The sequence below is a fragment of the Lepidochelys kempii genome, chromosome 1, assembly GCF_965140265.1.
Source record: "Lepidochelys kempii isolate rLepKem1 chromosome 1, rLepKem1.hap2, whole genome shotgun sequence".
NCBI lineage: Eukaryota > Metazoa > Chordata > Testudines > Cheloniidae > Lepidochelys > Lepidochelys kempii.
The window spans coordinates 98,311,963-98,328,461 of record NC_133256.1 but is presented as its reverse complement, the minus strand read 5'-3'; the positions used below and the strand labels follow the sequence as shown (position 1 = coordinate 98,328,461).

The 16,499-nt window shown below is 42.1% G+C and overlaps 1 protein-coding gene across 22 annotated transcripts in view; it reads left to right on the top strand.

Moving 5' to 3' along the window:
* Positions 1–16,499, top strand: part of DOCK9 (dedicator of cytokinesis 9) — a 336,209-nt gene that overhangs the window by 234,061 nt on the left and 85,649 nt on the right. For all 22 annotated transcript variants that reach the window (XR_012159418.1, XM_073348476.1, XM_073348510.1 and 19 more), the window contains 3 exons: positions 8,794–8,927; positions 11,448–11,562; positions 13,562–13,628. Coding sequence is in view for 21 of the 22 variants with exons in the window: in XM_073348476.1 (XP_073204577.1) it covers positions 8,794–8,927; positions 11,448–11,562; positions 13,562–13,628 (316 nt within the window). In the remaining variant the exon portion in view is untranslated. The remainder of the gene's footprint in view (positions 1–8,793; positions 8,928–11,447; positions 11,563–13,561; positions 13,629–16,499) is intronic.

The window sequence follows — 16,499 nt, the reverse complement described above, 5'->3', positions numbered from 1 at the left end:
AGATTTGGGGGCTGTCTGTAAGCAAGGACTGGCCTGTCTCCCAAGATCTGTGAGAGTGATGGGTCATCCTTCAGGATATGTTGTAGATCCTTGATGATGCGTTGGAGAGGTTTTAGTTGGGGGCTGAAGGTGATGGCTAGTGGCGTTCTGTTCTTTTCTTTGTTGGGCCTGTCCTGTAGTAGGTGACTTCTGGGTACTCACCTGACTCTGTCAATCTGTTTCTTCACTTCAGCAGGTGGGTATTGTAGTTGTAAGAATGCTTAATAGAGATCTTGTAGGTGCTTGTCTCTGTCTGAGGGGTTGGAGCAAATGCAGTTGTATTGTAGAGCTTGGCTGTAGACATGGATCGTGTGGTGTGGTCTGAATGAAAGCTGGAGGCATGTAGGTAGGCGTAGCGGTCAGTAGATTTCCGGTATAGGGTGGTGGTTATGTGACCATCGCTTATTAGCACCATAGTGTCCAGGAAGTGGATCTCTTGTGTGGAATGGTCCAGGCTGAGGTTGATGGTGGGATGGAAATTGTTGAAATCATGGTGGAATTCCTCAATGGCTTCTTTTCTGTGGGTCCAGATGATGAAGATGTCATCAATGTAGCGCAAGTAGAGTAGGGGCATTAGGGGACGAGAGCTGAGGAAGCGTTGTTCTATGTCAGCCATAAAAATGTTGGCATACTGTGGGGCCATGCGGGTACCCATAGCAGTGCCGCTGATTTGAAGGTATACATTGTCCCCAAATGTGAAATAGTTATGGGTGAGGACAAAGTCACAAAGTTCAGCCACCAGGTTAGCCGTGACATTATCGGGGATAGTGTTCCTGATGGCTTGTAGTCCATCTTTGTGTGGAATGTTGATGTAGAGGGCTTCTACATCCATAGTGGCCAGGATGGTGTTTTCAGGAAGATCACCGATGGATTGTAGTTTCCTCAGGAAGTCAGTGGTGTATTGAAGACAGCTGGGAGTGCTGGTAGCGTAGGGCCTGAGGAGGGAGTCTACATAGCCAGACAATCCTGCTGTCAGTGTGCCAATGCCTGAGATGATGGGGCATCCAGGATTTCCAGGTTTATGGATCTTGGGTAGCAGATAGAATACCCCAGGTCGGGGTTCCAGGGGTGTGTCTGTGCGGATTTGTTCTTGTGCTTTTTCAGGGAGTTTCTTGAGCAGATGATGTAGTTTCTTTTGGTAACCCTCAGTGGGATCAGAGGGTAATGGCTTGTAGAAAGTGGTGTTGGAGAGCTGCCTAGCAGCCTCTTGTTCATTTTCCAACCTATTCATGATGACGACAGCACCTCCTTTGTCAGCCTTTTAGATTATGATGTCAGAGTTGTTTCTGAGGCTGTGGATGGCATTGTGTTCCCGACAGCTGAGGTTATGGGGCAAGTGATGCTGCTTTTCCACAATTTCAGCCCGTGCACGTTGGCAGAAGCACTCTATGTAGAAGTCCAGTCTGTTGTTTCGACCTTCAGGAGGAGTCCACCCAGAATCCTTCTTTTTGTGGTCTTGGTAGGAAGGTCTCTGTGGGTTAGTATGTTGTTCAGAGGTGTGTTGGAAATATTCCTTGAGTCGGAGACATCGAAAATAGGATTCTAGGTCACCACAGAACTGTATCACGTTCATGGGTGTGGAGGGGCAGAAGGAGCAGCCCCGAGATAGGTCAGATTCTTCTGCTGAGCTAAGAGTATAGTTGGATAGATTAACAATATTGCTGGGTGGGTTAAGAGAACCACTGTTGTGGCCCCTTGTGGCATGTAGTAGTTTAGATAGTTTAGTGTCCTTTTTCTTCTGTAGAGAAGCAAAGTGTGTGTTGTAAATGGCTTGTCTAGTTTTTGTAAAGTCCAGCCACGAGGAAGTTTGTGTGGAAGGCTTGAATAAAGACTGGGAGTGGATGGGTCATTAAACAAAGTAAAACTATTTCCCTATGTTTATTCCTGCCCCCCGCCCCCGCTGTTCCTCAGACGTTCTTGTCAACTGCTGGAAATGGCCAACCTTGATTATCACTACAAAAGGTCGTCTCCCCCCTTCCCCTGCTCTCCTGCTGGTAATAGCTCACCTTACCTGATCACTGTCATTACAGTGTGTATGGTAACACCCATTGTTTCACGTTTTCTGTGTATATAAATCTCCCCACTGTATTTTCCACTGAATGCATCCGATGAAGTGAGCCGTAGCTCACGAAAGCTTATGCTCAAATAAATTTGTTAGTCTCTAAGGTGCCACAAGTCCTTCTTTTCTTTTTGCAAATACAGACTAGCACAGCTGCTACCCTGAAACCTGCCAGATAGCTGTGGGGAGCGTGAGTTCTGCCTAAATGGACTTGGAATTTTTGGCACCTAAACCATCAGGTTTTGCCTGCCTCTTTTTTTATGCTGCTGAGGAGAAAAGAGGAAGCAGCGCTGAGTCTTGTCCCTTCCTGGGGATGGGTGCCAAATCCCCACTTTCAGGAGATAATGATAGAAGATAGTCATTTAGATGAATTACTACTTGTTTGCTTCCACAATTGTTTTCCCATTTTATGTGCCATAGGTGTATTTCCTGGCTCCCCACAGCTAGTTTCAGATTATTTTGGGAATCATAGAATCACAGGGTTAAAAGGGACCTCAAGGGTCATCTAGTCTAACCCACTGCCAGGATGCAGGATTTATTGTGTCTAAACCATCCAAGACAGATGGCTATACAGCCTCCTTTGAAGTTTTCAGTGAAAAAGCTCCCACAACCTCCCGAGGGAGTTTGTTCCATTGTCCTGCTGTTCTTACAGTTAGGAATTTTTTCCAGAAATTAAATTTAAATCTGCTATGCTGCAGTTTGAACCCATTGTCTCTTGCCTTGCCCTCTGTGGCAGAAGAGAACAACTTTTATCCATCTTTTTTATGGCAGCCTTTCAAATATCTGAAGACTGCTCTCATATCCCCCCTTAATCTCCTCTTTTCCAAACTTAACATACCCAGTTCCTTCAGTCTTTGCTCATATGGCTTGCATTCCATCCCTTTGATTGTCTTTGTTGTTCGCCTCTGTATCCTTTCCAGTTTCTCTACATCCTTTCTATATGTCGTTGACCACAACTGGACTCAGTATTCCAGCTCAGGCCTAACCAGCTCCAAGTAAAGTGGTACTATCACCTCCTGTGACTTGCATGCTATGCCTCTCTTAATGCAACCTAAAATTGCAGTTGCTTTTCTTGCAACAGCATCACATTGCTGGCTCATGTTGAGGTTGTGATCCATCACAACTCCCAGATCTATCTCAGCAGTGCTGCTGCCAAGCCAGTTTCCCCTCATTCTGTATTTGTTCCTTTGGTTTTTCTTCCCTAAGCGTACCACTTTACATTTGTCTTGAATTTCATGTTGTTGTCTATATCCCAGTTCTCCAATTTATCAAGATCCCTCTGAATTTTAGGTCTATCCTCCAAAGTATTGGCAATCCCCCTAGTTTTGTGTCATCTGCAGACTTGATCAGTATGCTCTCTACACCTACATCCAGGTCATTAATAAAGAAGTGAAATAACACCAGACCCAGAACAGATCCCTGTGGAACCCCACTTGAGATCTCCCTCCAATCTGACCTCATTCCATTAATAGCTACTCTTTGTTTGTGGTTGTTTAACCAATTATGTATCGACTTAATGGTAGTTCTGCCCACATTTCTCCAGCTTGCTTTTCAGAATGTTATGTGGGACTGTGTCAAAAGCCTTGCTGAAGTCCAGGTTATATTATGCCCACCACAATTCCCCTATCCACCAAATGAGATACCCTATCAAAGAAGGAAATCAAGCTGATTTGGAATTATTTATTCTTGGTAAATCCATGCTGGCTGCTAGTGATTACTCCTTCATCTTCCAGGTATTTGCAAATTTAATGTTTTATACATTGAGTAGTAGCTTCCCAGGTATCAAAGTCAGGGTCACTGGTCTGTAGTTCCCTGGCTTCTCCTTTTCCCCCTTTTAAAAGATGGGCACTACATTAGGTCTCCAGACCTCTCGGACTTCTCCTGTCATCCATGAGTTTGTAAATATCTCAGTGGCTCTGAGATTTCTTCAGCTAATTCCTTCAGTACTGTTGGATGAGTAGCATCCAATCCCATTGATTTGAATTCATTTAAATTAGTCAGAAGATTTCTCACGTGTTCTTTACGTATCGCGATCTGCATCCCTTCCCCTTTATTGCCTATGGTAACTTCAGTAGTCCTTTGGTCACATATTATTTTTTGTGAGAAGACTGAAGCAAAGTAGGCATTGAGCAGCTCTACCTTCCTATCATCTTCTGTTACCAGCCCACTCTCTCCAATGAGCAGCAGACCCGCACTGTCCTTGATCTTTCTTTTTAGTTTGACACATTTGAAGAACCCCTTCCTGTTGTCTCTAACATCTTTTGCCAGCTATAACTCATTCTTTGCCTTGGCTTTCCTGATTTTGTCCCTACATACTGCTGCTATTCCCATGTATACCTCTGTGATGACATGTCCCTCCTTCGATTTCCTTTTATGTATCCCTTTTGAGTTTTAGGTAGCTAAAAAAAGTTCTTCAACAGTCACTTCAGCCTCTTGTGGCACTTCTTATCTTTCCTCTGCATCAGGATAGCTTGATGTTGAGCCTCTAATATTTACTACTGAGGGAATTCTGCGCCACTGTAATTCATGTCCCCGTAGATTTCTTTGCTTCCCCGCAGAAAAATGACTTTCTGACAGGGAAGCAAAGGGAAGCTGCAAGAGCAGTCATGCACCAGCTGGCGGAAAGGTAGACCCCAGCCAATAGCTCCTACCCTGAGCCAGGATCAGCTGCTTGTCCCAGCTGGGCTGGAGGCAGGAGAGGACAGGACTTCCTCTTCGCCTGCAAGGAGTGGCTAGGGCTGTGTCACACCCACCCCCAGAAACCTCCCCCAGCTGCAGGAAGCTCAGCATCCTCCCCTGCTTTCTGTCCCCATTGCTCCTCAGCTGCGGCGGGAAGGGGTCACTATACAGGGAACTGCTTCCCCATCTGCCCAACCCCCATGCATCCAGACTTCCTATACTCAGACATCCCCACCAAACCCCACCCCATTGACCCTCAAGCTCTGCATCTGGAGCCCCCTTGGGGGTCTGGGTGCAGATAATTGGGGGTCAGTAGCATGGGGGTCTTGATGTGGGGGCTCAGGGTGGTGCAGGGGAGTGAGGCTCGTAAGGGTAAGGATTTGAGTGCATGGAGCTCAGTAGTGGGGTGGTTTGGGTGCAGGGGTGGGGGTCCGGAGGCAGGGCATCTGTTCTTGATACTTCCCTCAGTAACATCATACCTCAAGATTCCCCACAATCTAGTATAAACTTGGTCTTCCTGAAGTGGCTGTTCTTACAGATATCCTTTATGTGGTTTAACAATACTTTTTCTAATTTAACTCAGGGATTGAAAAATCTCTCTGTTCACTTGTTCCCAGACTATCAAAGTTTGCTGCCCCTGAGAACATTTGTATTCAGCTTGGAAGATATTTATTATAAATTTTAGCTTTATCAACATCTCAGTTTGACAAAAGAAATCTAATACAGATCTGCTCTGATTCCTTCTCCCAGAAGTGTTGATGTTGTGACTTTGTATGCAAGACTGCACCTTTGCCCCCTTCAGGGGTGGTTAAGACGGAAGAACCCAATGCACAGCTACAGACTAGGGACCGAATGGCTAGGCAGCAGTTCTGCGGAAAAGGACCTAGGGGTGACAGTGGACGAGAAGCTGGATATGAGTCAGCAGTGTGCCCTTGTTGCCAAGAAGGCCAATGGCATTTTGGGATGTATAAGTAGGGGCATAGCGAGCAGATCGAGGGACGTGATCGTTCCCCTCTATTCGACATTGGTGAGGCCTCATCTGGAGTACTGTGTCCAGTTTTGGGCCCCACACTTCAAGAAGGATGTGGATAAATTGGAGAGAGTCCAGCGAAGGGCAACAAAAATGATTAGGGGACTGGAACACATGAGTTATGAGGAGAGGCTGAGGGAGCTGGGATTGTTTAGCCTGCAGAAGAGAAGAATGAGGGGGGATTTGATAGCTGCTTTCAACTACCTGAAAGGGGGTTCCAAAGAGGATGGCTCTAGACTGTTCTCAATGGTAGCAGATGACAGAACGAGGAGTAATGGTCTCAAGTTGCAGTGGGGAAGGTTTAGATTGGATATTAGGAAAAACTTTTTCACTAAGAGGGTGGTGAAACACTGGAATGCGTTACCTAGGGAGGTGGTAGAATCTCCTTCCTTAGAGGTTTTTAAGGTCAGGCTTGACAAAGCCCTGGCTGGGATGATTTAACTGGGAATTGGTCCTGCTTTGAGCAGGGGGTTGGACTAGATGACCTTCAGGGGTCCCTTCCAACCCTGATATTCTATGATTCTATGAAGACCAGTTTATCACCCAGTCAGATACAAACTATGCCTTCTTGTAGTGATACTTCCAAAGGTGCTGGCATCTCTTCATTGGTGGATGGACTCACCTTTGTGTGTCCCAGTGAGTTTTTTCTTTCAGCTTCTCCATCAGACTACTCTCAAGGATACATCCAAGCAATGATGGAGTTTACACCTAGGCAAATTTCAGGCCCACAGCCTATGGTCCCAGGAGGAATTGCAGTTAAACATATTGGAGTTGAGAGCCATTCTTCTACCTTGCAAAGCGTGTCTGTCCATGCTCCAGAACACCACTGTTCAGATCCTAACAGATAATAAGACAGCAATGAATTATATAAACATTTGACGGTTGCAAGATCTTCGCCTCTATTGGTAATCAATTCTCTTGTGGAATGGTGTAGTCATCATATCAACCTGTTGGCATTTCGTCTACCCAGGCGTACAGGACAATTTAGGACAGATGATCTGAGCAGGAAAGACTCCATCTGCAATGAATGGGAGCTAAAAGACTCCATTTTGAATCCAATGTTTCAGGATTGGGAAGTTCCCTCAATGGACATATTTGCTACATATGATAAGAAATATTCCATACATTGCTCAATAGGAGGAATGAGTCCAAAGTCTTTTGCAGATGCAGATCTGATTCTGTGGGATCATACAGCATGTTTTGCCTTTTTTTCTCCTCATCCTGTTAATTCTCAGAAAAGTTTGTCAGGGTAAGGCTCAGGACAAGCTCCGACTTGGGCCCATCAGTTTTGGTTTCCCAATATAATTCACCTTTCAGTTTGTCCGTCTTTGGTTCCCCATCTTTCCAAATATCCTTTCTTAAAATCAGAGACTGGTGCTGGACTCAGACCCAAAAACTCTGCACTTGACAGCATGGAGGCTAGCTGGCTGACTCTGCTTGAGAAGTACTGCTCACTGGCTATTCAAGTCTTCATTCCTGTTAGGAAAGCCTCTACAAGACAGGTGTGTGTGTATATATCTATATGTAAGTGGAGGCATTTTTCAGTATGATCTAGTCAGAGAACTCTTCTGTCTCAACTATTTTAGACAATCTATTATCCTTGAAACGTTGTGGTTTCTCAGTTCTGTTAAAGTGCATTCAGCAGCTGTTTATAGGTTTTTTTATTGCTCGGTTAAGTGGCTATTCAGGGGTTTTTTTGTTTTTGTTTTTTTCTCAACTATTAACTCTACAATTTCCAAGCCCTTAAAGGGGCTGGTTCATTTGTTAACCCTGGTTAGATTCCTTTCCTTTCTTGTGCTTGAATATGGTATTAATGTCTTTAATGGAGCCTTCTTTCCAACCTTTAACATGTTCTTTGTAACACTTTTCTATTAAGGCAGAATTTTTAGTGGCTGTCACTTCAGCATGTATTCTGATGGAGTTGCAGACCAGCTCTACACTACACATCTATGTCAGTATAACTGCATCACTGAGGGGTGTGAAAAATCCATGCCCCCTGAGTGACATCGGTATACTGGGCTAACCCCCCATGTAGACAGCGCTATGTCCACAGGGGAGCATCTCCCGTTGACATAGCTCCTCCCTTTTGGAGAGGTGGATTAACTTAGCTTTCCCATTGGCACAGGAGCATCTTCACTTAAGAGCAACAGCAGCGCAGCTACACCCCTGTAGTGCTGTACATGAAGACAAGCCCACAAGTTTTGATGGCTGGGTCTCCGTATGTGGTTGTCTATAAGGACAGAGTTTTATGCTTAGATCACATCCAAAATTTCTGTGTTTAGGTTTCTTATACTGTGAAAAAGTTTCCCGTTCCCTTTTCAATTAGGGTGCACTCCGCAGGGATCAAGCAACATCTCTCAGGATGTGTTAGAGGTGCTCCTGTCTTGGAACTCTGTAGAGCACCTACATGGCATTCTACTTATACATTTTACTAACACAGCTTCTCGACCAGATGCTCAGTTTGGCAGGGCTGTCTTGCAGTCATCATTTAGATAGTCTGTGTGGAGAAATGCTCAAAGAAGAAAGAGATTACTTACCTCACAGTAGCTGCAGTTCTTTAAGATGCCTTTGTCCACATGGACTGCACTATGGCTCTTCTTCCCCACTGGCATAGAGTCCTCCTTCTGGATTTCAGTATTGGTGAAGGAACTGAGTGGCATTTGCGGTACTCCATCCTTTATGCCCATGGGCTGCGGGGCAGGAGGGTATGCAGGCCAAATGTGCAGCCTCTAACAGATGCTGCTGGCTAAATGATTCCAGGCTCAGACACATGGGTATGCACACCTCTAGAGCTTGATTACACTACGCAGCTTTTAGCGACAAGGCTCTTTTTTAAATGCATTGCAATTAAGATTTTATCAACTTTACTGAAAGAAGACAGACTTAACTTTTTAAAAATTTGCACTGAACTTTGAAAATAGTCCTCCATTAGTAATCTCTATAGTATTTTCTCTCTCATATGTGTGTCTTTCATGTTTTTATTTAGCTTCCCCATATACCTCATCGACTCCAAATGTTAATTGTGTAAGACATGCTGACTCAAGAGGGTCTCTTATAAGTACAGATTCCGGAAACAGCTTCCCAGAAAGACACAGTGACAAGAACAATTCTCTTGACAAGGTAAAAAATAATTAAGTCTTCACGTTAACAAATGTAATTCAATGTCATTAGGAAACCGTCTACTACATAGTAAGAAATCAGTCCAGCTCCCATTGGAGTCAATAGAAGTCGTCTTGCACTAACTCCCTTAGGAGTTGAATTGCATTCTGAATGTCAGCACTGATAAAAACATGAAATAACATCATTTGACAGTGTTACGATACATGAAATTGTTAATTGCAAAATAAAAAGTAGTTACCATGTGGACTAGCTATCTTGCACTGCATACATCATCAAAATAATTTATAGAATATGTGAACAGATGTTTTTATTAAAAGAAACATTTTTAGAAAATAGTTATTACTGTTTTCTGTGCTGGATAAGGGCACTCTGATCTACTAAAAGAAACATCTTAAGTTTTGCATTCAATAAAGCAGAACAGAAAATTTAGGGTGGGATTTTCAAAAGTACGTAAGCGACATAGGAGTAAAAGTCCCACTGATTTTCAGTAGGAATGATCCCAAATCACCTAGAGTGGGATTTTCAAAAGTGAGTAAGGGCTAATCTTCATACCATTTGTGCACCATTTAACTAAATCTGTTTAGAACAGATATAATTAAATTGTTAAGACTCCCACCTATGCCAAGTGGAGGACACTGCTAGATTGATCTGAGTGTTTTAAATCATTTTACTTTAAGCCAATTACAAATCAAAAAGCTGCCGTAACTGTGAGGTATTCATTCATGTCTGATTTTAGCTGATGTTAACACTTAATTTTTTTAGACCTTGTTGTGCGTTTCACAACATATGTTAACTTTTTTTCCACTTGACCCTAACCCACCTTTGTGTGGCAGAGGGAGAAACTTCGCAGGAGGCATTCTGCTCATGCTATGCGCTTTAGTGAAGATGAAGAAGAAAATTGCCACTTAGCAAAGAACAGCCGTGTTACAGTGGACTTTTCACTTCTGACAATTCCAGCTTTACCAGAGAAAATGTTGCATTTTGCGCTCTCTCTTCAGTTACAAGTAGTATTTTGGTTTTTGTACTTGATATAGTTAAGACTCTGGGTGAAGAGTGTGGTCAGTAGAGTTTTGCCACAGCTTTGTAGCATTTTATACCTGCTGTAAATATGATGGATCAAATACCAAAACAACTAAAAAGTTTCATTAAAATGGCACGTAGGTCCCAATCTTGCAAATGCATATGCATGTGCTTCAGTTTAAACACACAAGTAAACCCACTGAAGTCAATGGAGCTACTCACATGCTTAAATTTAAGCATGGGTATAAGTGTTGGCAGGATGGGGGCCTTAGCCTATGGTGTGCCTATTTTAAGTAGTCTAAACATTATTTTGTTTTCCTTTTTTCCAAGATATATGACTGAGGGGAAAATATATATTTGGAGTAAGTAAGAAAATTCCTTAACTGAAAACATGTTCTGTAGGTGTATTCTGCTGCTAAATGGCAAAACTGTCACCCAACATTTAGTTAATGTTTGTTAATGTCTTAATTTGCAGTGTTCTGCTAATTAGTTGGTTTTTGGACTGGAATTTTCAAAGGAATTTAGGGGAGTTAAGTGGCAAACATTGAATTTCAATGGGATTTGGGTACCTGACTCTTAAACTCCTTTGAAAATCCCCGCCTAGTCTACCAGTTCAGGTTATTTCGGTGTTTTGCTTGATGTGGCTGCTGTTAATGTTTCCCCAGAATAATATTTAGTCCTATCAATTATCCACTGATTTTCTAACTTTCTTTTCAGTAGATCACTTGGCATCTTTGAATTTTTCACCACTTGTATAAGGATTTCATTAATAAAAAGCCAGAGCAATTTTTTATTCTCCATTGAAAATTGCCTATAAAGATCCCTGCTTCCAGGAGGTGTATGTTCCTGCAGCATCGAATCTGAGCTTGCTAGAAAACCAGTGACTGCTAATTTTATATGCATGCTTCCTGGATTCAGATTACGGTTACATGGAGCCATGACCTCAGCTTCATCCCAGTTCCTTTTCTACTGCTTCAGCAGTGATGTCAGAATCTTTGTTTTCCCCATAGTTAGCATTATACAGTATCTAGTTCCACATTCAGTTCCACTTTAGTTATTTTAATTTATTCCATGCCTGTTGGATATTTAATTTGGTCTCAGATACATATCCAGCTCAGTAATTTTGCTTTCCACAGCTCTATTTTGGATTCTCTGATGGCAGATTCCCAAGAGTTTAGGGTACACATGACTTACATGCTGAAACAGTGTCTGTCGTGGGTCAGCATTTCTGCTGCCTGTGTTGAGTAGCACTCATTAAAGGTGCTCCATCTAAGAGACGTTTATACAAAGTCTTCAGAGAGCAACTGAGCTTTCTGAAGGCTCTCTTCATGGGACAAGTGCTCTGACTAACTGAGGCTGCTCCCGTGTCAGCTCTTATCCAGCTAATTACTCCAGTCTGAGATCCCCCTCTTTTCATAAGAGTTAACAAGGCAATTCAATATTAAGTTTTTAACGGTTTAAGAAAATATTTCACTCAAATGTACTCCTATTTATTCTCAGAACCAGCACTGTGGCACTTTCGGAAGTTCTGTAGTTCGAAGTGACAAATTCGACCAAACAGAAATCAAAAGTCTGCTCATGTGTTTCCTTCATATTTTAAAAAGCATGTCTGATGGTAGGTAAACAGTGATTCTATTTAATTTTGTAAGTTTACGAGATGGAGGGTTTGATTTATAGATCTACAGTCTTTCAAACTATTTTCAATAATGGCTGTGATATCTTGTTAGGCCTTTCATGTGTGAGTTGATGGTTTTACATTTCTTCTTGTTGTACTTGAATGATAAAATTAAGTCCCACTTGAAAACTTGTCCCACTTGAAAACTTGTAGTTCGCAAGTATTAATTATTCCCTTCAATAGTATATAGTTAGTTGAAGGTCTCAGTAAACAAATATTTGTCACTGCATACTTCAATGTATGACTTTTTATTGGGTATTGGAGAGGAAGAATGGTCCAGTTTTTGGAGCTCTAAAATAGGACTTGCGAGACCTGAGTTCAGTTCCCTACTGTGCCATAGATTTCCTGTGTGACCTTGGGCAAGTCACTTAGTTTCTTTATGCCTCGGTTGCTATCTGTAAAATGGGAATAATCGTACTTCCCTACTTCACAGGCATATTCTGAGGGTAAATCCATTAAAGTTTGAGGCAATCAGATATTTCCGTGATGTGGCTATCTCAGTAGAGCTGAGTGAATAGTTGATTTTTCAGGTCAGTGGCCAAACTGAAAAATCTGAAGGAAAAAAAATTTGTTTCAGGTCAAATATTTTTGTTTTTCTCTTCAGGTATTTTTTACCCATTTGTTTGTTTGTTTTAAATAAATCTAGTTAAATTTTAAAACAAAATGGAGCTTTCTTTTGGAGGGGGGAGGTTACATTTCAGTTGTAACTATTTGCCCTGAATTTGCAAATAGTTTAGGTGAACCCAAAACTGCATTTTTTTGGCTAATAAAGTATTTGTCCAAACAATTTGGTTGAGCTCTCCGTGAAAGTATTTTGGAACAATAGAAACTTTAAATATATTTATAATGTAAAATATTAATGAGCTGGCCAGTACACTTATCAGAAATCAGAGTCACCATGTAACTTTCAAAGATTATGTAAAACTAACGTTAATTCAGAGTTTTAAAATAGTGACTCAACATTAAGAAATGCATAACAGGTGGCTGAAGTATAGTTTATAATATAAATGGGCGCTCTCTTTAAAATCTGAGAGACCTAAAACAAGGGTGCAGAACATTTTTCTGCCTGCAACTCCAAAACTTCCCACATGGTTTCCTCTATGACCATACGTCTCAGATTTCTTTCGTTTGATTAAGTCAAAAGGACGGAGAACTGTAGTATGCAAATTTAATTTTTATCAGTTCTCTCTGCCAAATATAGCAAAGGTAGGTACTTACTTTCAGCACATACTTGGATATTAATTTCACATTTGATTTATGTAATGGTAAAAATGTGTACACTGTGATTTGAAAGTTTCATACATTGTATAGCCTCACTTATCGCAATGTCAGGGATGAGACTAGAAATGTTAATGATATGTTTAATATTTATTACATGCTTTACATGCAATACTTCATATAATTATTTGAATATAATTTTACATGCAGTAATTGCAAAAAATAAAACAAAACAAAAATATTCTTTTAGTGATTTCCTCTGGCCTTAAACTCTGACTTATATATTTTGAAATATAAATATATATTTAAGTAAACTACATAGTGTAAAACACTTTATAGGAAACCTGCAAATGCATATTTTTTTCAATTATTCAGAGGTCTTCTATTTTTCTTAGAATTGCACAATAAACTATTGTCTGCATACTTTATTTTACACATATATAATAACTACTCCTGTACAAATTAATTCAATAGTATGCTATATATTCAATAAACATTTAATGCAGCAATATTCATTCAAAAGACTATCTTTGAAATCACAAGATGGGGTTCAAAGGAAATTTTAAATTCTATAGAAAATTGTGACAATTGTCTGCTCCCAGAAAACCCTTTTCTGGCCTTCATGAATTATCATAACCTCAAAGTTGAGAGCCAATGGCGCAAAACATTCTTATTAGTATTGTTGTTAACTACTTTATTTTTTAAATCCTTCATTTTCTAGATGCTTTGTTTACATATTGGAACAAGGCTTCAACATCTGAACTTATGGATTTTTTCACAATCACAGAGTGAGTTTGCTTAGGTTTCAATAAAAATTGTATATTTGAATTTGCTTGTTGAACTGTGTGTAGATTTAGATGTTTCATACTAATTCAAAGAATTACACCATCAATCAAAATTTAGAATCCCCATACTTAATTTTACATGCAACGTTACAGAATATTGCTAGTTCCACACTAATTTCGGGGCGTTAAGGCAGAAGCTTACCACCTTTGGCACTTGGTGAAGTCCTTAAATAGGCTGGGGCACTTAAAATGCTGCTAATACTCCCTTTGGAGTCACCACCTCTTCTGTGTCCCAGTTGGAGCCAGAACCGTTAAAAGTAAAGATGCAGTTACAAATCAGAAAAGATGCCTGTTACTGGCTTTTTTTCCTGAGTGCAGTGGTGTTGTAGCCATGTCAGTCCCAGGAGAGTAGAGAAAGAAGGTGGATGAGGTAACCTTTTTTTATTGGACCAACTTCTGTTGGTGAGAGAGACAAGCTTTCAAGCTACACAGAGCTCTTCCTCCTGTCTGGGAAAGGTACTTAGAGGTACTTTATTTCTGAATGAAGATAGGTTGGCTTCCCAATTTTGCCCTGTTCTCTTCCACATCACAAGAAGGGAAAGAGAAGAAATCAGATGGCCTCTCCTGAACAGGAAAACAAGTGTCCATCTTTATTTCCACTTGCTTCCAAGAGCTGCTCTGAATGCTGTGGTGGGGAGAAGACCAGGTGGAGAGCAGAAGCTTTGGGGGGAGCAGTGCAATAGCCTTTCTAAAAGGCTTTCCTGCCGTGCTCCAATCCGGATTGTTCTTCGTCACTCCCACAGCCTGAACAGGGCCATTGACACAGTGATAACCAGACATTTTAATGTTATAAATGCACTGATCAAAATGTGTGTTACAAAATGTGCTCTGTGCATGAATTTTCATCTTCAATTAAATATATACTTCTTCAAGTGCTGGTGCCTATGTGTATTCTGTTGTGGATACGCATGCACTTCGTGTGCCCAGAGTGAGAGAATTCTGGCAAGCAGTGTCCATAGGTCTGCTCCTGTTCTCCTCATGTTTCAAACTGAGAGTGTAAGGTGTGGGGTGAACCAATCACCTCTCCAGTTCATTCTTCTTATCGCATGGCTTGAATCAGCACCTCCAGTGCAGCTGCTTCTCTTAGCCTTCAACCTGCAAATATTTAAAAGGTTTTTGTTTTAGAATAGATTTGCAAATAGTTTTTAATAGTTTACAGTGAAGTATGTTAGATTCCTCATCCCAAAGCTCCCTCACCATCCCATACCCCAATACAGGTATGGGACTGTGCCCAGAGCACTGAGCTTTGAAAACAGTCTCTGCTGTCCACACTCCTTCTCAATGAGTGACAACCACCAATTCTGCCTAGACTGCTTCCAGGAAGTACACATCTCTGCCAGGTGCAGTATTTGTTGCTTCTCCCTAGCCTCACCTGTCAGGCATGGAAATTCTGGCTTAAAAAGCACATCATGGAGAAGGCTATTGAAGGCCCAGTCAGACCCAACCCAAGGGACCCCTGCCCATATAGCATCATGAATCAGTGAGGAGCACCCCTCCTACTACAAGGTGTGACTTAGGAGGGAGGGAATCCACATTCACACACCCTCCGTCAGGATCTCTTTGGAAAGGCAGGGAACTCTCCCACACATAAGAGCTGATCCCCATTTAAGTCTACATCGAAGAGGACAGATCTGACCCTGTCCAGGTTGACTAAGTCTTTGTTCCCAGCCCCCATGGACTCAGAATATTCTAAGCCTAAGAGCCATGACTAAAAGGATCTTTAGAGACGGTCTCTGTTGGTACCAGCCCCCCACTGGAGTCACCAGCGCTAGCAATATTACCTAAGCCAAAAAACAGAAACCTGAAAAAGAGTACCCGTTGGGATCCTCAACCACAGACAGTACCACCAGTACCCCATATGTCATCAGGACAGAACCTCCCTGCATTGGCTCCAATGGTATGGGCAGACAGTATCCCACATACTCCAGGAAGAGCAAAGGACATTTTTGTTCTCTCTTCTTCAGTCTTCTCTGCTATCAGGACCTTCCTTCACCAGAGAGATCATGACTCCACAAATGGATATGGGCTGTGGGAGAAGTCTTTCCCCCAGTCCCATCTACCAGCTGCCGCTTTCCTCTAGTGGGACTGTCGGTACCACCAATGGAACCGGGTCCAGCTTTTTCATCATTGGGAGAATTAAAATCACCAGAGGAACTGTCATCACCTCCTCCAAGGGCACCAGTCCAGACAACAGCTCGAGAGCCTCCTGGAACCAACCTCCACTAAGATACCTTCCTCAGGACCAGTGGTACACCATGCGTTGGGGACTTCCACAACCCTCCTTTGATCCCCCTTACTTACTATGCTGGGACCTATATGCACACTACACAGGTTCAGTGTGATCCAGTAGAGAATCTTTCCATGCCTCCCTCCAAGGGAGCTATCAGAACTTCCTTCTGACCACGCAGAAAAGGAAGTTTACTAAAAGACTGATGAGTCCTTGCACTTTTAAAAGGACTCCAGGGTAACCCTCCATTCCTTGGGACTATATATACCTGCCCCAAAGGGGAAATACCACAAACATCCCTGCAAACCAAGTCTATGATTCACCAGTTCTATCGTCAAAGTCATATGAACCACCTCGTAAGATACAGAGGGTACAAAAATCATGATACCCTGCACCTCCAGCATCAGCATCATCTCAACTTCACCCACTGGCTAAAAGATAATTTTGATGGGACTGCTCAGGATTTGTGAATCACTGGTGATGCCTCCCCAACCAACCCCCACATATATTTTGGTGGCCTCCCTATTACTCTTACTCCACAACTGGAGTGTAGTAACGTGGTGGTCTCAATATGTGGTTCACAGACC